General features: G+C 37.9%; 2 protein-coding genes across 3 annotated transcripts; both read right to left on the reverse strand.

The window, feature by feature from the left end:
- Positions 1 to 3,678: 3,678 nt before the first annotated feature.
- Positions 3,679 to 10,860, reverse strand: LOC149019717 (Phospholipid/glycerol acyltransferase family protein). Its single transcript, XM_089153684.1, has 7 exons — positions 10,405 to 10,860; positions 9,869 to 9,987; positions 9,715 to 9,780; positions 8,401 to 8,598; positions 7,892 to 8,010; positions 6,494 to 6,599; positions 3,679 to 4,498 (listed from the first exon to the last, which is right to left on the reverse strand). The coding sequence occupies exons 1-7, from the start codon at positions 10,628 to 10,630 to the stop codon at positions 3,929 to 3,931; spliced, it is 1,404 nt and encodes a 467-aa protein (XP_089009810.1). The 5' UTR covers positions 10,631 to 10,860; the 3' UTR covers positions 3,679 to 3,928.
- A 7,321-nt stretch (positions 10,861 to 18,181) lies between these two features.
- Positions 18,182 to 26,477, reverse strand: LOC149019718 (T-box protein). 2 transcript variants are annotated; one of them, XM_089153685.1, is made up of 8 exons: positions 25,547 to 26,473; positions 25,297 to 25,374; positions 25,055 to 25,197; positions 24,606 to 24,676; positions 24,318 to 24,413; positions 23,269 to 23,361; positions 23,059 to 23,153; positions 18,825 to 18,913 (listed from the first exon to the last, which is right to left on the reverse strand). In XM_089153685.1, exons 1-7 carry the CDS (start codon positions 26,039 to 26,041, stop codon positions 23,071 to 23,073), a joined length of 1,059 nt encoding a protein of 352 aa, XP_089009811.1. In that variant the 5' UTR covers positions 26,042 to 26,473; the 3' UTR covers positions 18,825 to 18,913; positions 23,059 to 23,070. The 2 variants fall into 2 exon arrangements, with proteins under 2 accessions (XP_089009812.1, XP_089009811.1); XM_089153686.1 differs by lacking the exons at positions 23,059 to 23,153; positions 23,269 to 23,361 and having other exon boundaries at positions 18,182 to 18,913; positions 25,547 to 26,477.
- Between the last annotated feature and the right edge of the window lie 268 nt (positions 26,478 to 26,745).

Below are 26,745 nucleotides of genomic sequence, written 5' to 3' on the forward strand. Positions count from 1 at the left end.
TCAACCAATCAGTGGAAAGAGGCCAAATTTTCAGGCCCGAAACCGAAAGGGATCCCTGGGTTAAGAGATCTGCCACAATGTTGGAACTCATAGGTAAGGGTGTCAATACGGTACAGTATCGGTATTTTGATACCGGTACCGTACTGCATTTCAAATTGTCCAACCATAACCGTATCATACCATATAAATTCGGTACGGTATGAAAACGGTATTTTAAAAACAGAACGGTTCGGTATATGGTACGGTATGAATTCGGTATAAAATCATATCACTTTGCTAAGAAACCTTAGTTTAGAAGGGCACTCCAATAGATGAGAAAGAGTAGAGATTGATTAAGCCAAATAACAGCCAGGGAAAACATACCCTTAAGATAGCCTGAAAGACATGGATGAGACAAAAAGATGGTGACAATATTAACTATTCTGAAATTCAAACTTGCCTACATGTTTGTTTGTTCTCTCTTATACAAGACAACATTTTTTAGGCTTATAATATAACGAAACACCCATGTAAATTTCATACTTGAAATGCTTGAAAAATTGCAAATACAAATGAAACACTATGGTTTCTTGGCTCTTGCTGCTAGGAGGTTAATGGTTATTAGGCAAGTAGGCAACTTGTTTGGTGGGGAAGCAAATAATATAAATACAATCCCAAGCACAAGTTGTTTTAGAGACTAACTGGTTAAGATCTACAGAAATGGAAGAACCATCTATTACAATTATAGTCATTTAGCACCTTGGTTATTCACCTATTAGGGTTTAAAGGTTAAATTAAAATTATAAAACTAACCTTAAAAATGGTATTCGGTAAAGTTCGGTATTCGGTAATTCAGTACGATATACAGTATGTACCAACAATATACCGTTTGAAACCAAAAAACCGTACCGTACCAAATTCCAGAAAACGGTTTCGGTACATACCGTATCAAATTTGAATCGGTATGGTACAATGCGGTTTTAAACAGTACGGTATGGTATGGTTAAACGGTTTCGGTACCGTATTGACACCCTTACTCCTAGGTAAACAAGTAGTTAAACAACATTCAAAAATATTACAAACAGGGTAAATTAGACATTTTATTGGAGTGGTGTTGCAATTATTAAATTTGACCTTTGACTAGCTACAGAATTTGGATCACCTCTGTAGGTAGGGAGAACAAAATGCTATTTTGACGAATTTACGCTTTTTGACCACAAAAACAAGGGAGGCTATGGAAAAAAATATAAAAATATTATAAATGTGAGACCCACAATGTGTCTCTGTGCCCCCTATTTTTGTGAGCATAAAGCGTCTTGTGTTCCCCATCAAGAAAAAGTGATCCGAATTTCTAACTGCATACATATTTGAAAAATGAATCTTTTACTGAGTTCCTTTTGTCTCCATTGAAAACAAGACGTACCCCCTCTTAAACCAAAACATGTCAATGCAGGGTTGGTAAAGTGGTAAGATCCATACTTTTCAGTGGAGAGTTATGGATTCGATCCTTGCGGACAATAAAGCTCATTCTAAGGATGTAATTGAGGTGCGTGCAAACTGGCCTTGATGAACCTCATGAAAAAAAAAAAAAAAAAAAACACCGAAACCTCACAAAACTCACACTTCACCCCATCAGTAATTGAATATTATACAACATTAACTGTTTAAGTTGAATATACCCATGTTACCCTTCTAGGGCTAAAATGACTAAAATGCCCACTAAATTAACCAAATTAATAGTTTACCTTAAGCACTCAAATTATTCTCCCTTCTTTTCCGGTCACCCTCCCCACCTCCGATCTATTCAAAGCATCTAGGGACACCTGCCACGCCCTCACAACCCCTGCCAAAGGGGGGGGAATGAGGCCCGCCTGGCCAACTCAATCTTTGGAGACAAACCATTTTATTCTCAAGGGACAGGTACCGTGCATAAATCACTCATAAAAATTCGCTTGGGCGGGCGGGGGTTTTTTTTTTTTGGGCAATCTCATTTCCTAGCAAAGCAATTTGAATTTATAGTTTTACATTATTTTCTATAATTTTCTGAAACTAATGACATTAATTTTACGATTTTTTGTGCTGTAGTTCAAAAAAGGAAGATACCTGAATCCATAAAACCTCAAAAGATTGACCTAATTGGTAAAAATCACCACCTGATATGGTATGAAGATCTCGAGGTCTTGACTTCAATTTATACTTCCTTTACTTTTCCAGTTTTGATAATAGAATTGCAGATTATATAAGTTGAGGTTTCATGACTTTAATTGTTTGTCGGCGGAGGGTCAAAACTTAAATTAAGGCCAGGATTAAGACCAAAATCATAGACTTAGATCAGCACCAAGATAAGGGCCAATATCAAGACTAAGATCAAAGTCAGAATTAAGGCCAAGATCAAGACTAAAATTAGGATCAAAATCAAGACTAAAATTAAGGCCTAGGCTTGGGTATAAAATCAAAGACGGGCCGAGAAGAGCCAAATAGGCTAGAGAATAATCTCAAACCGCCCTTGATCCTAGTTCAAGGCCAAAACATTTTAGCCCTAATATGCCCTTAGGGCCAAAATCTTTAACCCAAGCCCTATTCAGGCTTAAGGCGGGTCGAGGCCGGCAGGGCCGAAGTTGCATCCCTAATTTTTTATTATTTTCCATTTCCAAGGCATTTTTCATTGTTCGCCTCTACAACTTTAGCGCTTTCCCATGGCGTGATGAGAGGCCAGAGAGATAAAAGAGAAGGGATGGCCTAAGAATGGAAGTCGCCCGAGCCTTCAAATTACTAAAATATCATGATTCCTCACCCTAACCTTCCTTTTCCTTTTCTTTTCTTCTTTTCTTTTTTTTTTATTTTTTATTTTTTTTTTTTTTTTATATTTTGGGTAAAAAGTGGGGGTCTAAACAAATCGAATTCAGGATCGGATAGTGGTAATACCATATCCACATCCTATTATATTGGAACAGATTTGGATAATATCTCTATCGGTTTTCGGATGGATTCAGTCAGATTTGGATGATAATTGGATAATTATTTTCTTAAGCATATTATTCTAAATGGACATGATAAAAATTGAATATTTTTCGACTACCTATTGACATTTTTACCATTTTATTTGTGATGCAAGTAAAAAATTATAAAAATAAGAAATAAAAATCCAAATAAATAACTTAATCAGATAATTTAATCGAATAATAATTGGTAAGGACCAGGTTCGCATCCTATTAGTAATCGAACCGATTTGGACACCGCTAAATGGATGTGGATGCAAATTCGAGAACGGATTTTGGTTATCCATTTACACCCATAATAAAAAGTCACCAAAGCAAAATTGTTTTAATGGTGAAACCAACACCTCTTAGGCCGGACAACTTGCTGTTCATTTGTTGGCCTGTTTTTAAAATGACCCCAAACCGACTTGCCTGGTGGTTCTTTCTCTTGGGCGTCGGTGGGGCCCTCTTTCCTCTTTCCTCTTCCCTGTCTCTTAACTTTTTTTGCCCCTTTTTCCTTCTTTTTTTTCGTTTCCCACCTTTTCTTCTGCCTGTTTGTCTTTTTTTTTGGCTGGGTGTCGGCCTTAGTGAAGAGGTCATGGATGAAGCTAACACCTCTTAGTGAAGAGGTCAAGGGTTCACTCTTGCCGAGGCATATTGATATCCTATCCCTAGCTTAATAAAGCCCCTTTGTACCAAAAAAAAAAAAAAATCACCAAAATTTTAATTAAAGCAAAAAGATATACAAGAATTTAAATGCGAATATACAAATTTAACGAGAAAACTTCATGATACCATGATTCATGAACTAATCTACCCAGGAAAAAAATGACAATTTCTTCGGTAAGCGTTCCAGAACAGGGAGGGAATATACAACTTTAACAAAACTAAATGATACCTCTAACTAATCTACTCAGTAAAGAAAACAATTTCTCTCAGTATACGTTCTTGGATCCACTTAACCGAATTTTTCAGCAGTGATTCCATTGCTGGAGAATGTTGGCTTCCACGAACTGTCTCCAGACCCTCAAAGGACCAATTTCTTGAAGGGTTGTACATTTATTCTCATGTATTCTGTTCATAAATAAACCCTTCGCTGCAAACCCCATTAATCCAGTTGGGTCCATATAACCACGGATCCTCGACACAATTCCACCTTCATAAGAGAAACCTATCCTAAAATATCTATCAGAAGAAATGTCTATTGGTGCTTGATTAAGATTTACTTCCACCTGGGTTTCAGTTGCTGGTCTTAAAGAGGGATGATCTTCTGTCATCATGTAATTTGCCATACCAAATGCTTCCCAGTCCACCTGCTGCAAGAGTCCGTTTGCACGTTGTGCATTTGGTAAATGGTGAACTTCAACTTCGAGCGACTGCTCAAGGGCCAATCTATCAACTTGAACTTTTAACTCATGAAGTCGATGACCAATCCTAGATGATACGGCATCAAATAAATCGGTTCTTGTTACTTGTTGAGTATCATCCACTGTAAGGAGCAAGTCGTCAAATTGTATTGGATCGCCAATAAGCACCATCACCTGAAAACATGTGGACAAAGTAATTAAATCAACAGCAACATACAAACATACTGAATACATGATTACAGTAAAATCATGCAGTATTTAGTACAACCATACAACCCACTGATTCAGTAAATTGAGTCTCTTGAAGCAGAAATGGAGTTAGTAATACTTTTGCATGTAACTTGTAGCAGTTAGACAAAAGTCTTAATATGTCTACTTACGTAGCTGCCAGAAGAATTTTGTACCAGCCAAATCGACACACTGTACCACTTTTAGAACAGAAAGTAGAAATACCATTTTAGAGTCCCCCCCCCCCACAAAAAAAGGGGGGGTGCAGTTGTGGCAGCAAAAGTCCCGGCGGTGATTATGTTGTCATCGAGTTCTCTGATTTGAATGAAACAAAACATATGCCCCATTGAGAGATGAGTTTCAATATACTCAAACCAGGCAAGGACAGGTCGTGCATTTTATCCTACATACCCAAACTAATCAGAACACAATTGCTACTTAAGTAAGGAAAGGTGATCACTAATTGATAAATGATCGTTTCATAAGGTGTGCAAATCATAATTGTCAGGGCATCTAGGCAACCCCAGGCATGGGAGTGGGAAGCCAAATAATATTACAAAAAAGAAAGAAGTTGCCTTTCCTGCAAAGCAACAGGCAACACCTTGACAATAACTGTCAAAATCAACACTACTGTCAGATTCTATTTGAAGAAGTAATTATCAATAATTCCTATATGCCCGGTGCACTCAAGTATAGAGGCTTTTTACAATTTTGATAATTCTAGTTGTAAATTTCATTTCATATTGGTTCTCTGAAACTAAAATATTTTCAAAGCCCAGTAATTTTGGTTTATGACAGATATGGACGGCCACAAAATGAAATTTAGGGCAAAAGTTGGCTTTTAATACTGGTAAAAAATCAGAGCACAGGCCCTGGTCACCTTCCTCCTTTTTTGGGGAAGAATAGACATTAATTTAAGTTACATGAATCCTGCTCATTTCACTTTAACTCTACACATTGAGAACCTAACCTAACAGGTTTAATCTTTCATCAAACTTTGGCAGAACATTGTCCATAAAGCTCTCCTATTTTATTTTTTGGCTTCTTGCTCATTCGCCCACCCCTTTCACCTCCAAACACCAGCTCTCCAAGGAAAAGATGAGATTTGTTCCCAAGAAATACACATGACAACCTACTGCCCTTACCTGCGGTATTAGCCAGCACCTTCAGCTATCGTGTGGCCACACATGGGTCCCAAGTCGCATTCTAGACCTAGTGCGACCTTCTGTTAGCTATGGCTTTGATAGCATGCAAATTCATTGTTGACAAGAGTTATATTATGTTTTTCTCATCCAATATAGTTAATATAGCTGAAATTACATTGAAATCACAAAACTATGCCCAAATATGTATAAATAAATAATTAATTATACTGAGTGACCGAACTATATTTGCACAACATTACAATGATCTAGCAATCTATGATGCAACAATTTGAGTCGGTGTTTCATGCATTATATACTATAGGATGAGCAAGAATCAAATGATTTTGATTAACGGTACACGAAACAAAAGGATTAGGAAACCTTGATGTAAAGCATTTCAACCATTGCTCTGTTAGAAATAGTAAATGTTTCGGTCTCATGAATCAATTGAACTGGAGGAATCATTATTATGACCTAGAAAATAAGCCATAAATCATATTTCCAAAAAATTAATGCCCAGAAGGTGCCACTCTTAATTTAACAGTAATTTGTTTCTTTCAAATCATTCCATATGCCCTTCAAAAAAGCCCACGCAGAAAATAAAACAGGAAAAGGATATAAGAACTCTCAGATTCTTACAATCTTTGGTGTAAAAGATATACGAGACCTACAGTAGGCCTCAGAGTATTTGTTTGCCAACATGGCTTCTTTCCACTATTCATTAGATGAAAGTAACAATATTTCAAAGCCGAGAATAACTCATACAGGAGCTACCAAAAGATCAACGAGTAAATACCTTTTTCCCAATCTTTGGGACACTTGAACCTATAGGCATGATATCTTGCATCCCTGTATGTACAAAAGGAACAACAACAGGCATAGTGTCTGCATCCATCACCAACCTGGGGGGAAGTTGGAAATAAATGAAGACTATCTTTGTAATAAAGTTTAATGCAGAGTCAACTGAAAACAAATATATTTGAAAATATGGTAAAGAAGAAAAGGCAACCAATAAATTTAAAACCTTTTCTAGGAAACAAGCGAAACAGATGGTTGAGAAAATCAAACAAGAGAAATATAAAATAGTTTCACTTCTTTACTTGGTTTAACTCTCCCTCTTCTTGGGGCTTTGGTTAATGACTTCATTCATTCACACAACTGACCCCCGCCCGGAAAAAGAAAAAAAAGAGAGGGTAAAACACCCTCCTCAAAAACAGCAATTCTTGGGACAGGAGTAATCAGATGATTAAATTGTGCCATATGTTGCCTATTCTTGCCCTATGTCAACATGCTGACCTGGCATAGCATTAGTTAACCCCATATTCCCTTTGGTCTAAAAATGAATGAAACCCATATTTCACTTTTCATCTTGAAATGTCAAAATGTGAGGATGTATGGTATAGCATTAGTTAATCCCATATGGCATCATATATCTCTAATGTCTTAGAATGCAAAAGAGCAAATAAATTATTTATATTAATGACCAGTTAGACTTGAACTCATGAGTCTTTTGTTCTTTATCAGTCAACAAACTAGCTAACTTACTGTGAGGTCATTAGTTGCCCATAGTATATATAGCTAACATGCATATCTGATAAGATACATATCCAGAAAAATTTCCCCTTTTCATTTGATTTCCAGAAGACCAACTGGAGTCAATTAGGGAGCATTTATCATTGTGGGGATATGGTATTGTAATTTGCCTTGAATTTTTAAAGATGTCTGAGCACATGGATTAATAATGTAAGGTTGGCTAAAGATGATTGTGAGGGTCCAACCCTCTTGGGAGACTAGGCGAGCTTGCGCCTTAATCACCCAGGCAGCGTCGCTTGCGTCCATAAGGGTAAGACTTACCTCAGCAGATTGAGATAGCTTACAAAGGTTTCCTCAAGAGATTTTATCCATCTAAAAATTATTTACATATGCTTTAATTCGTTTTCTCTTTAATTTTCTTTAATTAATGTTATGTTAATTGGTTGTACATACTGATTGAGGATACAATCAAAAGAAATAAAGGAAGCCTAGCCCAATTAGTGGAGGTATAATCATCTAAAATTATGGGATAAGATCACAAGCCATATTTAGTCTTGGCAATTCTCTGGTGCAAGTAATAAATTTTAGCAGCAACTAACCTTAAGATATTCCTTCACAGCAAATCTAAATAATATAAGTTGTACATTACATCAATTTTTACCTTCCAATTCCTCTCTTAACAGAACCCATGGTTTTCCCACCATCACGAGAACGACTACCTTCTGGGAAGATATGAACCCATCCACCAGTATTAAGTTTTGAAAGGGCCATGTCCACACCCTGCAAAACAGAATATTACTTGAGAAACATAAAATACACAGATATCAATCGATCGACTCCCTTCCTAGCTTGAGCTGGTCTCTTAGTTAGAGTCTGAAAATAGATGTCTCTTAATTTCTATATATACGATGCAGTCCCCATCATAGACAGGTTGAATAGAATGCATTGAGTTACGAATTAGAGAGCCTTTGTGGCTGCGTCACTGTGTACTTTCTTTTCTCTCACCCCCTTTCTCATGCAATTTCCTCTTCCCCTGCCCTTTTCTTCATATTTCTTCTATTTCCCCTTGAATGAAAGTCCACCATAGCAGCCTATTCTCACGTCTGCATTAAGCACTTAAAAGGTAATAGTTACAGAATTTCAAAAAACAAGCAAATTTTTGTAGACTACCTTTTGATAAACACCATCACCACGAGAAACTGGTAAAACTTTTACACATTGGAAGAATGCAGAAGTGATGGGATTTTTAAAGCACCGATCAGTTGCGCAAAGTGTCCATCTCAATCTGTGAGCATCCAACATGAAACTTGGTGGTAACAGAGAAGCAATGACAAGCGGATCATCCACAGATGCCACATGATTGCTTACCTGCAGGATATATAGGTAAATTTATGTTAGCAAATAATGGAGATGCATAAGCCTCTAAAGTAGCTAGCACAAAAAAGGAGGTTTCAATCATTAACTACTTTCCTAATGCTTTGAAAAGTAAAAATTGCACTACCAGTTTCAAAGAGTTTCTTAACAAAGGAGATTGAGAGTTTTCTTTATTTCCCCCCCCTTTTCTCTTCAAGAAAGTTAACTTTTAAGCAAAACTTCAAAGAGCACAAGTAAATACTGGCATTGTGCAGGTGTCCTTGGGACAAACTTTGAGAAGAAATATAAGTTTATGGTTATCATGTTGGAGCTTGACACATAAGCTGGCTGGATTTCTAGAAATCTATTTCCATGTTTTAACATTTCACCGTCCTGGGAAGATTTTGGACAAAAGCACATAACTGCCAAATCTGGTGGCGAAGGAACCACACGGCATGCTAGCAGAGTCCAGGGAGCAATTTTCCTATGCAGCCTTACTCCAAATTTTTTTTTCTGAGAGGCTGCTTTGAAGGATGAAGGCACATGCAAAAAGAATTTGGAGTTTCTTAATTTTATTAGGGTTTTGCAATTTTAGTATTTCAAAATTGTCAATGAGCATATTTGTGATGTAATCTTAGCTGTAGGATCAAGTAGGCTTAGATACTAGAATTAGATTTTTCATTCATCTAAATGCATGAGCTTTGCTCATTGAGAGTGAGAATGACAATGGATGAATTAGAATTTGCTTCATCAAACACTCTAGGTGTATATATTTGAAATCACTGAGTTTCACTAGTCTCAAAGAATTGTAGCTTTTTAGAGTTCATTTTGCAAGGTTGCATGCCTACAACAGTGCATACATGTCTCCCATTCTGAGACTTCCAATGAGGCGGCTGCATTAATATCTTCACATAGGTTAAAGGCAAAGCGCATAGCGGTAATGATACAATACAAATATTCCACGTATACATAAACATTCTATAATGAATATAAACTGAAGTTAGTATCAGACAAAACTCTAAGAGTGAGCCTCATGCTAGGTACTCTCACACTTGAAACATCCCCCCAGGCAATCCCAATCAAGTTGCTACCAACTGATCTTTGTCAGAGGATAAGATAAATAAACCATACCGTTATCAGAGGTTTCCCTTCAGGTCTCTGCTGTAGTGCCTCATGTAGCTTTTCTGCACCATAGATCTGCAGCACCAATAAAAATAATTGGTACAGCCTTATCATAAGAGTTGAAGAGCAATAAACACACACACACAAAATATGAGCCAAATACCTGGACGTGGTTAAATCCATGCATAAACACATGACAAGCATTTCCAATAACTGGAACTGCCAAAGCTTGAAGCATGCGAGTGACGATTGAATTTTCAACTGCATCAATATCTTTATTCACTGCATCGATTGAAACTGACAAAGTCAAGATTTTATCGGTTGCAACTACAGTGCGCGCATATAATGTAACATAACACCTAAACAGATGAAGATGACGATTAAATATCAAATTCACTAAATATATGGATAAGCAGCCACGGTGTTTGTTATATTGTTAATAATGAGACTTTAATCATCCTTGAATTTTCATAATCTGATGCAGCAATTTATTTCACAAGTTTTCGTTGCTAGGTTAGGGTTGGACAGGTTAATAGAATAATCAAGAATCCCAAAGATGGCTGCAACTATACGTTGCAAATTATAATCAGTATCTGAAAAAAATAACATGATATTTTAATTTATTTATTCAAATTGAAGTTAACTAGGTCAAATACTTATCAATACGCTGTCCTATGTGCCGAAGCAAAAGCAAATCACCTTGTCGTTTCCTGTAAAATGGCGATGGAGGAGGCAATGATTTTCTGCGAAGATTACGGAGGCGAATGATCCATCGTTGCAGACAGAATGATAAATAAGCATCTGAAAACCCAGTTCTACATCGTTGCTTATCAACGGCGACGCGAAAGCGATCCCTAATGCGAAGTTGCAGTGATCGAGCCCTATTCTTCCAAAATTCTCCTAGTTCAACCCAGTCCCCCAACATTCCAGATATCTCTCTAAAGTGGACCGAAGTCTCTCTGTTAGTAGAATGGCAAAAGATCGGCTGAGAGCTTTCAGGGTTAGAAGAAGTTAGAACACAAATTTGACCAAAAAAACAGAAGTTAGAACATAAAGAAGGATCGATCTTTCTGGAATCGTTTGGAGAGCGGGAAGAGGGAGTGACAAAATCCAAGAGATTTTCCACGCTTCGCAGAGAAAACAACTCACCGGGGTGAAGATCTGAACCCTTTACAGAATCTAGGTCCCACATCACCCTATAAAATGTGCAGGCGCTGGTAGGCCATTCTTATCCATGCGATTACACGTCAGCACTAATCCCTGTAGCGGGACCCACTGACCACCAGATGTTATCTGAACTGTAAATATTATAGACTATCACTACCATCTATAAGTAGACGTTACGCTTCAAATGGGTGAGTTTTCCATTTTTTTTCTTTGTCTTTTGACATCATCAAAATCAGGGATTTCTATTTCAGGAAAATTCATAATCTTTTATATTTGTGGGGGTGTGAATTATTACTTGAGTCCAGATCATCCCCTGTCAAGGAATAACAACATGCTCCTTACAGTTTTAAAGAATAAGAGGTGGAGCCCACATGAGGTCTACTAAAATATATTTTTTTTGTGGAGAAAAAAGGAAAATTATAATAATAGAATACAAATAAAGTTACAGGGTTACATTTTAAAATACCAATGATCACGCCGCTCTTCTCGAATGAGATTTACAAATTGGTCCGACAAGGCTTGAGGATCAAGCAAGACCTCAGAAGCCTTAATTGGCAACCCAGCCAAATAATCCGCACAACGGTTAGTCTCCCTCACCCCATAATAAAAGGTACAATCCACAAATTGTTTCCTCAACTCAAGAATTTCCTCTAGCAATCTGAGGATCTTCCATGAAGCACGGAGGATACCTAAGATAACACTAATACCCACCTGTGAATTAGACTGTATAGCAACCCTATTGCAACCAATGGCCCTTATCCTCTTCAAACCACAAGAATAGCATGCATTTTCGCCTCCAGAATGTTAATGCCAAAGAACCCACCAATACAAGCAAAAATAACACCACCATGACAGTCCCTAGCAATGGTACGGTAACCACCGTAGTTGTCACGAACGGACCCATTGCAATTAATCAAAATCCAACCCCAAGGAGGGATGTCAATGGTTAACCCTTGGCCATTTAATTGAGAAGGAACCATCAATACTTCACGAACTAAAGAATTGCTTGTTTCGAGGAGTATTAGGGACACCCTTCTTCAATTGAGAAAAACGAAGCCGAGTGTGATGTGTTATGTATCGAAACACCTCCATAGGCTGCCTATGTTTATCACTAAAAATCTTGCAGTTCCTTTCCCGCCAAACTTCATATATCGTTAAATTTAAGGAGAACCTGCAAACAAGGTTAAGAGTGTCATCGCCCTTGAAGTGATCGAGAAACCACTCCATAACTTCCTGCCAAGACATCGGGTTAATATGGCTATACCCATGCAGACTAATCACACTACACCAGACCTAGTGAGAGTAAGCACATTCAAAGAAGAGGTGTTGGAGACTTTTCGGCTACGAACCACACAACAAGCACACTAGATCAACCATTCTTCCCTAAGAAAAAAAGCTTATCCTTTGTAGGCAATCGATGAAGACACACAAGCCAAGCAATAAAAGAATGTCGTTTTTATGCAGTCGAAAACCAAATGAGGCAGTGCCATTCAACTTTTTCAGAGCTTCGCCTGACTATGTTATATGTTGATTGCATGGTGAACTCACCCATCGAAATGGTTGTCCATATAGGAGTATCACTAGCAAATCGATTAAGAAGGAGTGGTTGTAATCTCATCTCAATGACTCAAGAAAATGGGATCAGTGGACTCATCAACCCAGCGCCCATCCACATCAAGAAAATTGCTAACCCGAGAGAAGGGATCTCTACCAATTGCAGCAGCCACCAAAAGACCAGGAGTGTAGAGGGGCCCACTAGGCAGCCACAGGTCAAACCATGTAGAAATTGAGGTATCATCATGCACCAAGTACCTAATGTGCTAGACAACAATGCTTCTCACCTTAAGGATGGCGGTGAAGGAAGTAGAACAACGGAAGGCTTAGGAAGGGACCAAATGGTGTGTTTCCGCAGCCCCCTCACTTGAATGAAATCCTTCCAAATCGATTTGGGAGTAGAGCATATCACCCATACTTGCATAATTAACGCTGCTTAATTCCATGAAGAAATATCATGAATACCCAAACCCCCTTCATCAAGAGGCTAACAAATTTTCTTCCAAGACACCTTTGATAAGCATGCATTTACCATTATTTATGTGATTTAATCCCCATACTTATTTAATTGAAGAGAGCTAATTGAGTATTTTTCAGGAATAAGGTGATTTTGATATTAGAGATAATATGGAGTAAAGTTGGCAAATATATTAGATATTGGTGGATTTTAAATCATGGCATTCAATCTTGCTGCTCAAGAAATCATGAAAAGTGAGATCTTAGCCAAATTGGAAATAGGTGGAGGTCTAAGGAACAAAATTGGTAATAAATCTGAAAATCAGGTAAACAGACATACCTTCAGTATTTTGGGCATATCTCTCTCGTATGAGCTTGGATTTTTGTGATTCAAGATGCTATGGAACTATATCAAAAGTCTCTACAACTTTCTAGTTTTAGTTTGAGTTTTTCCAAATTCCGAAAAAATAAAGATGAAACATAGGGAGAGAGAGAGAGAGAGAGAGAGAGAGAGAGAGAGAGAGAGAGAGAGAGAGAGAGAGAGATGTGGTCTTCTTCTTCAGCAATGAGAGAGATGAGAGCCGTGTTTGCCGTCTTCCTTTCTTCTCTGTGGCTGGCTTCTCTTTTATGTCTCCCGCACACAATGAATCCCCTCTCTTTACTCGTCGATTTGACCTTTATTCTTTCGGATTTTGGAAAAACTCAAAACTAGAAAGTTGTAGATATTTTCGATATCGTTCCATAGAATCTTGAATCACAAAAATCCAAGTTCATACGAGAGAGATATGCCAAAAATACTGAAGGTAGGTCTGTTTGCCCGATTTTCAGATTTATTACCAATTTTGTTCCCTAGACCTCCACCTATTTCCAATTTGGCTAAGATCTCACTTTTCATGATTTCTTGAGCAGCAAGATTGAATGCCATGATTTAAAATTCACCAATATCTAAGGGCCTATTTGGTTACATGAGTCTGGAGATTTCAAATATCTAGAGATTTCAAATCTATAGACTTCAAATCTATGGAGTTATAATTTATAAAATTAAGTGTTTGGTTGTGGAATGAAATCTGTGAATTCATCCTAAAAATTTATTTGATCGACATGATTTTTGTGAATGTACAATTGTATAGCTTTTTTGAAATCTCTGGATTTCACCCCTTACCCATAAATCTACAGATTCACCTTTTTACACTAAAAACGTGAATCTATAGATTTCATGAATCTAGAGATTTTTACAACCAAACGGGTATAATTCTCACATTCATGAATCCAGAGATTTGAAATCTCTAGATTCATGTAACCAAACAGGCCCTAATATATTTGCCAACTTTACTCCATATTATCTCTAATATCAAAATCACCTTATTCTTGAAAAATACACAAAAATACTCAATTAGCTCTCTTCAATTAAATAAGTATGGGGAATTAAATCAAATAAATAATGGTAATGCATGCTTATCAACCTTGAAAGCACCATTCTCCCTTCCCACCTCAAAAACCTTGCAATGGCATGCTCAATAGAATGCATGACCGATTGAGGTAAACAAAAGCATTGAATCCAATATCCAATCACACCATAAAGCACTGATTAATAAGGAGGAGCCTACCTACATAAGATAAAGACTTTGCCTTCCACACTGTGAGCCTACTCTCAAGCTTGGAAATAAGATAAGCAAAGTCAGCCTTGTGAGGGACGCTTGGAGGTGAGGGGGACCCCAAGGTATCAGATAGGGAAGGCACCAATCGGGAACCCAAGAGTCTGTGTAAAATCCTCATGCATTGACTGAGAAGTGTTTGAGAACAAGAGAGCTGACTTTTCACTGTTAACACTTAGGCCTGATACTTATGAGAAGTCACTCAAGATCCTGTCAAGGTAGCCCACATTAGCTTCACAAGCTCGCCCAAAAATAAAGAGATCATCTAAAAAATAGATTGAGGTAATACCTGATTTGTCACAGTACTGATGATACTTGAAATCACCATTCTTGGCCGCAACCGACAGGGTGTTCGTGGAACTTGAAGCACAAGATTAAACAACATCGGAGAAAGGGGACATCCTTGGTGCAACCCTCTATTAATTGTAAAGCACCGAGACTAGACTCCGTTTAGAAAGACCACATATTGAGGGTTGGTGACCAAATGCACAATCCAATGGATGAACATGGGTGGGAACCGCAAGCGAAGGAGGAGCGTGAATAAGAAACTCCACTACACCGAATCATATGCCTTCCTAAGATCCACCTTCGCAGCAAACCTTGGCATTCCTGTATGCAAATGATAGCCATGCAACAACTCTTGACAAATTAAAATATGTCACTAATGTGGCGACCTTTAGTGAACGTCGTTTGGCTAATACCGACTAACTTGTCAACTACAAGATTAAGCCTATTAGCAATCAACTTGGCAATGAAACGGTACTGACAGCAATAGGGCGATAGTCATTAAAGGTATTTTGCATATCACCTTTTGGGATTAAGGTAAGTCTAGAGAGCCGCACTTGGTTAGGGAGATTGGGTCTCCAAACGAAGTCAAGAATGGCCCTACACAAATCATCACACACAACTGACCAAGCCCTCTTATAGAAGTAAGCCCCAAAGCCATCGGTCCCAGGGGAACTCTGATCATCAGTTGCAAAAACCACTTTCTTAATCTCCTCCTTTGTGAAAGGCTACATGAGAATATCCTGGTCACCTTGGTCTAGAAAGCAGTCAATAGGGAGGACCAAATCATGACAGATCACCTAAGGTGTTCTTGTTCCCAATGCTTCAACAAACATAGCTGCCAACCCTTATATCATCCTAATCAATGAGCCATTCCCCCTGCCATTTTGAATAGAATCGATTTGATTCCAAGCCTGCCTACCCTTTACATAATTATGAAAAAGGTGGAATTGTCATCAGCTTCTCTCAACCATTTTTGGCTTTAACTCTCTAACGCAACTCCAAATCTCTAACATGAAGGAGGTGCTTAAGGTGTGCCAACGTATCCCTTTCTTTGGTAGAGATCTCCTCATTGTTTGTTGATTACACCATCCAAAGACATTTGTAAGGCAGCCACATCTTTTTCTAAGGCTTCAATTTGATCATCAAGATTATGGTATTGACGACGGTGCAACTTCTTAAAAACCTCTTTGACCTCTTTAAGCTTCTGAAGAAAAACCTAAATAGGTTTCCCTAAGTCGGGTTGACTCCACACCCTATGTAAAAGAGGAAGAAAGTCAACATAATCTGTCCAATGGTTCCATAAATAGAATTGTTTACCTCTTCTTTTACTAGGGGTTCCAAGCATCACAACCATCGAACAACGATCAGAGACCCCATGAGGATGAAAATGAGCAAAGAAAGAGGGAAATTCAGACAACCAAGATTGATCAACCAGCACACGGTCCAATTTAATAGTTTTCCAATTAGGACCAATAGAGCTATTACTCCACATGAAGAAAGCCCATGTGTGCTTTAAATCAGCGAGGCCTGTAGAAACCATGCATTGAACAAGAGACAAGATCATATTTTCCGTGACAGGTCTACCCCCACGCTTCTCCGAAGGATGAATGAAGGAATTGAAGTCACCCATGACAATCCAGGGAACCTCAATGGCTGAACTAATGTTACAAATATCTGCACACAGAGTCCCACGGTTGGCAACATCATTCATCCCATAAAGCATAGAAACCTCAAAGACTCTATCTGACCCCCTCACAAACACCCTTAGGTGGATAAGCTGGTTAGTAACCAAGAGAGGAGAAACGTTTAGAGTAGTTATCATCCCAAAGAATCCAGATTCTGCCACCAACAACAACTTGATAATTGTGAAGATGCTTCCACTGATTGCCAAATGATCAGATGGCCAAGTCAAAATTAATAGCCTTGACCCAAGTCTCGAGTAAACCCACCAAAGAAAGCTGGTGTTTAATAATCCACTCACTAACACACTTCCTTTTACACTCAACATTCAACCCTCTAGCGTTCCATGCTCCAATTTTTGTCATTGTCATAATTAACAAAACTAGGAGAATGTGGTGAGCAAGAACCCTACATAGGGAGGGTTTTTTCATCTTGCCTATCCATAGGGATATCATGCGTCCAAGGCTTGAGAATGAGATATCTAAATTCAAAACTCCAAGGATCTTCATCCAGCACTTCACGACTTAACTCTACACTCTGAAATACAAATACAAATACCCCACTCATCGATACAAAAACCTCAATCTCACCCCTATTGCCCTTGGTTTCCTTAGCAAACTTCTTCATGCTCATGAAGGTGGGAGCAGGGCCAAAAACATAACCCACCAAGGCCACTTCCCACCTTTGACATTCATCAATAACATCAACCAAGTCACATTCCACAATAACTTCACCACGCTCAACCACAGGTAGGATGAAATGCATTGAAGTAGTAATCCTTGCAGGCCTGAATGTGAAACAAACTTGCCCAAGTTCCATTGCGAGCATTCTCAGCAAGTTTAGATCAGGATCCCCTGGAGGGGGGTCGCCGGTGTTGGAGGAGTTCATCAGCAGAGCTTCAGAAAGGGGCTGGTCGCTCTGTTCTGGCAGGTCGATACACGGAAAAGTCCACCTGAAACCTACTTTTACCTCAAAAAATTAGGCCCACCCCCAACTATGTGGCTCAAAACCGTCAGGCCTGATGGAAAGGTGATCCAAATTCCTATTACACACTATTAGGGAAAATCTAACTCAAAAAATCTAGCTTGCAGCCGCATTAGAGTAAAATTATTACCACATCATTAATTTTAGATCTAATAGTTGAAAAAAAAAAAAATTTGGGAATATGTATAAATAGAATTATTTATTTATACATTCAAAAGTTTAAGAGTAAATTCATCAACACCCTAAAATTGAGGCCTTAAAGCATTGACACCCCATTTAATGTTTGAAAAATACCAAACATCCCAAAATTAGATTTTCATTGGACACATTAGTCTAATATGCTACTGAAAACCGTTAAATCACTGTTTATTTTCTTTAAATTCTAAAAATATCTCTATCAAAATATGCAAGGAACAAAAAACAATCATTCAATGGTTTTCAATAATAAACTAGACAAATGTGTCCAATGAAAATCTAATTTTTCAAATATAAAGTGGGGGTGTCAGTGCAATTTGCTCAAAGTCTAATATTACATAGATTTACAAAATAGAGCTTCGGGTTCTACTTGACTCTAAAACACCCCCCCCCCCCCATTTTGACGCACCCTAGTTGGAGATTAGCACCTAGCAATTTCTTTTCTTCAAGAATCAATGATTCTATGCTTCTTCCGCATCCATAACTCATGGCAGATTGTTGGTAGTGCTCGTTGGAATTATCAACAGAGAGGGCTTGTTGGAAAGACTTTCAAATTCAATAATCAAAATAAAACTGTGAAAGTTCCTACAATTGTTATTGAAAAAGAAAAGAAAGAAAAAAAAAAACAAAATTTGCTTTCCAATTGACACATTCTTCATGCTTTAAAGGTTCTGACTTCTTTCCACATCCATATAGGTAGCAAGAGACAAAATAACAACACATGATCGCTGCATAAACATGATAAGTAAAGGCTTACAAAATTCTATATTGATTGACCACCACTTATTCAAACACGGATCCTATATGTGGATTTATAAAGAATCATCTCTGGAGGTGCATCGTCTGAGACATAAATCCAAATTCCAGTTAATGCCAAATCTTCTCAACTCCAGAATGCAAGTTAAGAACCAAGTATAAACTTGTCACATAACAATCTGAACTTGAATTCCTCGTCTAACAGTCCCAGTTGGGTAGGGATTTAATACCAAAGCACTAAATACAATAACCAAGGATTGGTCTTTGATGCTACAATGTTGAAACAGTACCAAATCCAGTATAACTTATTGAATAATGTCTTCAATCACCTCTCCCAGATAATAATAAGAAAAACACAAGGTATCAGTATGCCTGGTCCTCATAGAGATTGAATATAGCTGACTTTAATTTTGTAATTCCTTCTCTTGTCCACATAGCTTTTGCAACTTCTTTTCTTTTCTCCCCTTCACAAGCTGTATCATTGTCAAATCTTTCAACACTAGATGAATAATTTAGATACCCAATATCAACTAGAAAGCACATCCAGAGTCAACAGCTGACTGTTACAAAACTGCCAAAAAAATGGCTAAAGCTCTTGTGACCTGAAGTGAGTGGCCCTAAATACTTCTTTTTTGGTTCAGCGGTGAGAGTAATGGGACGGACATAATGTTTAATAGAAATGCACCATTACCATTTCTTTATGTGGTGCTAGTGGTAGTACATCATCAATTAATTAAGGGTAATTTTCATTTGGACCCCCTAAGGTTTGACCCAAGTCACTTTTGAACAAAAAAAATGGCATTTTGCATTTGACTCCCCAATAGTTTTTTGGGGGAAAAAAAAACAAGGGCACACCATTAATAACCTAACAGAGTCTGTTAGTTAAGCCACTTCTATGACCAACATGCCCTTGTGCCCTTTCTATTTCCTTTCAATCATTCAGACAATTTTTGAAAATGAAAACCCATTAACCCCATTCCCCAGAAAAAGGCCCGTAACAGGAGGAGAAAGAAGAGCTTGATCCAGTGCAGATGAGAAAGAGATCGAAGCAAGGAAACTAATCATTCATTTCTAACAATGATTAACAGCCCTCTTCTTTTGATTCTTATACATCTCATTTCTATGAAATTTTTTGTTTCTGTTTTCTTTACAGCCCTCTGTGTTCTTCTATGGAGAACTGTAAATGTTTTTCTGCATCTTCACAAAATAAAATACCCAGGGGGTGGAGTGAAAGAGTTATGTCATCTATAAGCTCCTTACTCTAGAAATTCAAAAGGATCTCCACTCAGGACATGACCCAACAGTGTCCGTCACAGCCTCTCCCCCATCTCAAACAAACTGCCATTCTCTTCCTCTGACATTCTGGAAACAGACCTCCCTGATTTCCGGCCACTGCAGCTACTCTTCTGCTAAGGACACAGGTATATCTGAGCTCCCACTTCCACTAGTGAGGAAACCCGAACCCCTTAGTGAGACCTACATATATGCTGCCAATGTCAAAACTTGCCATCAGAGTAGAACGCAAGTTAGAGAAGGAAGGTCCACAACTTGCTACGTAGTCGTAGGTCGTCACAAAGGATGACGATGATGGCAGAGAGTAAATTGCTAAGCAAGGATTGGAAATAGTATTAGCAGGACAGTTTATCTCCTCCTCTAACAGATTCATCACCTACATCAGCATCTCTTCTTCCAGAGAAAACCAGTCAACACCATCTCCCGTCCTCATCCCCTGCCTCAGACAGCTCATGCAGTTGAGGCTTTTTAAGGCGACTTCCATGGCTGCTTAGGACTCCAGCCTCTCCCTTAACTGCTTCATCCACCACTTCTTTTGGGAGCTTACCTTCTCCTTCATTTTTGCAGGTATTTAGTTTGGTAAGGTTGAAGGAAAATTATAAGGTCATTTTGGTCATAAACAATGCCTAAACTAACATAACAATTTGTTTATAAACGGTGTGTCTGTAGTCGGTCTTTTTTAAAACAATAGGGAAAGTGGGAAACCAAATGCAAAATGTGGTTTCTTTTGTTAAAAAATAACCTGTGTCAAACCTCAGTGGATCCAAGTGAAAGTTACTCATTAATCAAATATTTATCAACGTGGATTCTAATAACCAGAGGTAGCCTAAGGTCAAGGTACTGAAACAGCCTCTCAGCCAAAATCGTTGAGGTGAGGCTGCATAGGTAAAATGCTCCACCACACCCCTCCGGGGGTGGGGGGTGCGAGAGGCCTTCAGAGTTTATATCTAGCTAACAAACAGTAACCTCTATTTAGGCGTTTTGAGGAGATAAGGTCATCAACATTTTAATTGACGCATTCCCCTATTAGATTACTATTTAGGTAGGAAGGACGAAATCCAGAAAGGTCACTCTCCTTCAACTCTGAAGAAGTCTCATTGGATTTGAACATGTGCATATTTCAAAGATTGGAATTTGAGGAGTTGCTAACAATCTTCTCCCTCTCTTTGGGTAAAAGCCATCTTTACATTAATAAACTACAACTCGCCTAGCTAATGGAGAATTTCACACAAGGAAGATAACAGAAAACATCAGGAACAAAACAGGTAACACTACGGCTCACTTTCACACATCCACACACAAACACCAAAAAGCAATAATGAATAAAGGGGAAGAGGCTGTGCATGGCAAATCATGTGCATGAATTTATCAAATAAGGGCGGTGATGCAGATCCAGCCCCTATTCGGGCTTCTTTTCCAAGGAATAAGACTAAGGTTGGATCACATAGGGGTTGGACCTTTTGTTCCATATGTCTACTTGGTAATGAGCCTCCCCTATGGGCCTAAAACATGTTTACAAAGAAAGTACATGAATTTTAGCCCATTCAATTAGTTTATTTTATTTTCATTTATTTTAGAGGTCATGTAATCACTTGACAGTCACATCACTTAGCTAGTTAGGGATGGACCTCTATTTCTATTAAAATCTTTTTTTTTTTATCTCCTTAAAGTTATCAGTTTGCTTTAGTTAGTTAGAGTTGTTTTAACTCAACTTGTCAAGTCAGTTAGAGTTGTACTTCTGCTTTGATTAGATTGTCAAGTCTTACTAGGCCTAGAACTTCTACAAAGGTTTATTGGCCCTATATACATCCCATTGTGGAGGAATGGAAATTTAGACTTGAAGAATGGAAATTTTGCCATGTCAAACTCGGCTGCAGCTTCCCTTCTCTGTGAAAGTGTTTTCTGGTAATTAAAGTCCAACGCTGTTTCCTAGGCAGTTCAAAGTTTGGGAGGTTCGTGGTGCTAGGTGTTCAAAGTTCCAGTTCTTTGACAGTGAAATCAGTATTCTACAAGGGTTTGCCCCACAAGTATTGCCACTCATCCATCTTAGCATCCTCATTTTTACTACACTAAGTTTATCTACATGATTTTTTTTAACAACCCAACACTCTACTCCATACATCATAGCTGGTTGAACAACAATCCTATAGAATTTTCCTTTAAGCTTTAAAGGAATACGTCGATCACATAAGACCCTAGATGCACCTCTCCACTTTGTCCACCCTATTTTAATTCTTTAGGAAACATCATCTTCTATGTCATCTTTTTTATTTATGTTTGAACCAAGGTACCTAAAATAATCACTCTGAGGAATCTCCTTATCATCAAGTTTCACCACCTCATCGCCTGCCCGATCATGACCAAAGTTACAAACTAGATATTCTGTCTACAAACCCCAGCCCTAAATTCCATCTACAAATTCTGAAAACCCTAATTTTGAATTTTAGCAAACCCTAACACTAATTTTCAAATATGAGTTTGGTTCAAATTGGATCTGGAAGTATGGGCTCCTAGTTGATTGCCTATCAATCTAGGCTACATTAGGCAATGATTATATTTAACGCCAATGGCACACATGCACGTATGTGCATAAAAACTTCAGCAATGAATAAACAAATGACAATAAGTATCACAAAATGGCCATTCATCTGGGGTAGACTGCACGAACAACTATTATTTAGCCACATGGATGATCCCTATGGCCAATCCAAAGTGTTAGATTTATGGATCACCTTTTTGATTGGTTACAAATCAAATTCTACACTACAACTCAACCATATGGCCTACCTTATATTTGACTTGCCCCACACATTTTGAATCACTCAACTGGTATGCTTCTTTTCATTCCAATTTTAACTTTTAGCCAAGTTTTGATCCTTACTTTTTTGGCCACAGAGAATACCATTTAGACTGCAACTTTTACACATAATTCATGGTTGACCACTGTAATCACAATGCCTTGGTGATTATTTTTTTGGCCACATATAAAATTCCATTTAGACTGAAATTCTATACACAGTTCAGGGTTGACCATTGTAATCATAGTGCCTAGCTGATCCAAAGTGGTGGAGAGGGCCAAAAACAGGGTGACTAAGGTGAGCATGGCAACCAAGGCTCCAAAGTCGACAACTGGTTGATGGACCCTCCCTGAGGCTAAATTTTCAGCACCAAATATGTTGCTACATGGCTGTTATAACCTGCCTTTGTAGCATGCCCAGTCATTCAGCTGTCCTTTTCCCATGAAATATAAAAAAATCAGAGAACACATTTTACCATGATTTAGAGAATGCATGGTAATCAAACTTCTTTAAGGAAAAATGTTTACCTTAAAAGCAGTTCAACAAATGAAAATCTTGTAATCAGTGGCCCCTTCTCCTATATTCAAGTAGTTGACATCAACTACAACATCCCCGAAATCATCTGAAACAACCCAATAGCATTTTTTAGCTTGTTTCTCCCTACCAAAAGTTAAGGATCCATAACCTTCTGACGCATCATAAGAATAGTAACCTAAAAAAATCATAAAGGTTCTAACCTTCATAGATAGTCCTTGCATATTGTACATAATCTGGTATGATATCATTATATATGATTCCTCCAGGGTAAGCATCCAGGATCACCAGGACTCCTACCAACAAGAAGAACGATAAAGTTGGATACATTTAGCAATAGCAGAAGTAATTTATGATTTTTCCTTCAAAATAAATGACTAGTTACTTTATCATAGACATAATAGTAAAAATAATCTAGTTAAAGGGAGGAACAGAAAAAGGGATATCAAAATGAAGAAGAGGCACTATATTGAATGTATCACTAAACTATTCTTACACTCTTTGTATTGGAAAGACGTTTCCATTTTAAAAAGATTAATCTTTTTGACTATTAAAGAAGTACTAAGAAAGGATATGCATGTGCTAGGACTAGATGCCCGTATGAGTGCCAATAGAGCTGTCTAGAGGACGAGCACCCATGCAGCTGATCCCATGTAAAGTGACGTTCTAGGAATGCTACTTTGACTATGTCTCATACATATCCTCATTTATGCTTAAATGTTACTATTGTTACTTCTCATCTCTTTTATTTAACCCTTAAGGATCCACGTAGCCGACTTCATTGAGTTGGATAAAGTAATGTCGTTGTTGTTAACTTTCTGCTTATCAGACTGAAGCAAAGTAAACAAAGTATCATTGGGAAAGAGGACTCCACATCCTCATAGAAGGTATCAGCTTAATATCATTGCACAGTCGCCTTGTGAAATAGATTTCATGCAGCTGAACCAAACTCTTTCAGTTAGCACTAAGTTGGGACAAATTGGAAAACCTCCCTTTATTAGCACACCCTTCACCAAAAGATATAATAGAATTCTTACATAGGTGACTCACCTAGAAAACCATTACATTATTGGCACTGAAAGAGATCTCAACAACTAAAACAATACAAAATCCAGAAGGATGAGAATGCTGTTCATGTGTATTAGTCATGTAATTAGAGATGCAACAAATTTGTTTAACCTATAATTGGGAAATTCAATCTGAATTAAAAGAGACAAATAACTTGTTTGCGTTGAACAGAGGGGAGAGATACCAGGTGCCAGCCAAGCTTTAGTGGAATTGCTAGGCAATGGAGCCAACCAGAGAATGTTTCTTAGATTCATTGAATCATCATATTTTACATTGGATCCTGAAAGATAACACAGTGATCACACCATTAGCAATTTCTTAGTAGACAGAAACGACCAATAGACAATATTAACAAAAAGTACCAGTCAACCAATTCCAATAGTTTTAAGAAACAAGGATTTGGAGGGGGAAAAAAAAGGAGCAACATAAAAATTTAACAATTGAATAACATGGAAGTCCAAAAATCACTAACCAACTTGACAGAAGCCCATATTGTAAGGAAATACTTCTTTTTCATAAGCTGGGTATTCTTTAGCATGGAACCTGTCAAATTTTGAAGAAGTAAGTCAGAAAAAGCTTATCCCAAATTCTTATATTTAGGCCAAAACAGCACATTATATTGTCTAAAATAACATGCTTGCATGCAAAAGATAATCAGATCATTAGGTATGACAAGCATCTGCCCATAGCGAATCATGGCACACTAAATGGTAATTTATGTTCACATGAATGGAAGATGTTAATGCCTCCGTTCTATCCAACTGGGAGTACATGCCACCCTGAAGAGGTGATGATGGGATGTTTCATTTTCTTTTTATTTATTGTTCAGGACATGAGAAAACAATTCCAATTGCCTCTAATGAAATTCTAGGCAGAATTCCATCCTAACTGTCACATAATAAAGGAAGATGATAAACTCACAATATACCAAGCCTTCCAGATTCTGCCGCAAGGAAAAGATGGCCATGAAAGAAATCATAGCGATTTAATGATATGGTCAATCCAACAGAGGGACCGCGAGCAACAATTAGTTCAAATAAGAATGCAAGATAGGAGTTCAATTCCTGCAAAATTTATGAAATGATGTAGGGATGAGCTCAAGCAATCAATATCAGGGTTCTATAATTAGGGGAAAGGGGGGCAAAACTTCATTCTTTGCAAACCTCGTTGATGAAGCGTCTTCCATATGGCGTCCTTGTAAGCTCGCACTTTTTCTTTGTTGATCCTTCTACATCAGGAACCTAGTATGTTACTAAGGAATAGTTGATTCAGTACCCATTTAATAAGAACAGAAATAAGTTTCAGCAGTTAGGCTTTACTATATGAGCCCACCAGTATGGTTCGTGGTCAAAATGCCAAGTTCCAAACCAAAAAAATTCGTGTCTCACAAGAACAAGGGGAACGAGAACTCACAGGTAACGGCGTTGGATCCAGAATTCTCTGTATCGCAGCAGGATCACCGCCAGAGTCAACGGCGATTCGAGCAAGTTCCATCACCGGCTCTGGAGGCCACCAAACAAGCTCGTCTTCCCGTCTTCGTTTGTGATCCGAGATAAACTTCCTCGTCAATTTCCGTTTGCTAGCTTCTTCTGCGGAGATTACATCTTTTGCTCTGATGGGAAATGCCCCATATTGCCTCTCCGAAGGAATCATATGAAATGGTACAAGAAACTTGAAGCAGGATCTGAGCTCCTCTGCTACTTTGGGGTTTACTTTGGATGCTTGTTCTTTACTTCCGAAGAGTGAGAGGATATCCGATGTAGACGCTTTGGGAGTAATGGAAGAATAAGCAGTATCTGGGTGCGAGGAAATTCGATGAAATAGTGATGAGCATGAGAAGGAAGAAGAAACGGCGAGAGAAAGAGAGAAAACAATTGAGAATTTGAAGCAAATTGATGAAGTTCCCATTTTGAACACTATAATTTTAGTACAGACTTGATATCCTCAGATCTTGATTCCAATGAAGTGTCGAGATCGCCATGGAACCATTCTACACTTTGGAATCTGTAATGGTGCTTCCACGTTCAATTTCATAGAACAAATTCAGAAGTATTGAAAGAAAAAAAGAAAAAAAAAACTCTGAATCTAGATGATAAGATGAATACTGCAAGGAAGGGAAACTGAAATTCAATAAAATAAGATCGGTTGATTTTGGTTTTGAAAATCTGCTCTCATTATCAGAATCTTCAAAACCAACCGATCTACTATCCTTCTTGGGTAAAATATATATTACGGGTCTTTATCAACTGAGCCAATCCATAGGATTGTTAAATTGTTTACCGAATTTTTTTTGTTAAATTTGTGTTTTAGAAATAAAATTTTTAACAAGTAGACAAAATAAATTTTGGAATAAAACTGGCCGTGTAGACATCATTTCTCCAGTAAAAATATTCAACAAAGTTTACTTTGAATCCATTTTGCAGAAAACAACTTCATCGTTCCAAGTTCCAACACAATACCCTGCAGTCCCCTGGCTTTCTTTTTTAAGGGATGATTATCATATTGAATAAGAATATTAAAGATTTATACATCCATGATTACAGAAAAGATATTTGTGCAAATTACAGAGAACTTCATTCTCCTTGAATCTGATTTCACTTCACTTTATTTTT

The sequence above is a fragment of the Hakea prostrata genome, chromosome 4 (genome assembly GCF_041222555.1).
Source record: "Hakea prostrata isolate BN-2017 chromosome 4, UWA_Hpros_2, whole genome shotgun sequence".
Classification (NCBI taxonomy): domain Eukaryota; kingdom Viridiplantae; phylum Streptophyta; class Magnoliopsida; order Proteales; family Proteaceae; genus Hakea; species Hakea prostrata.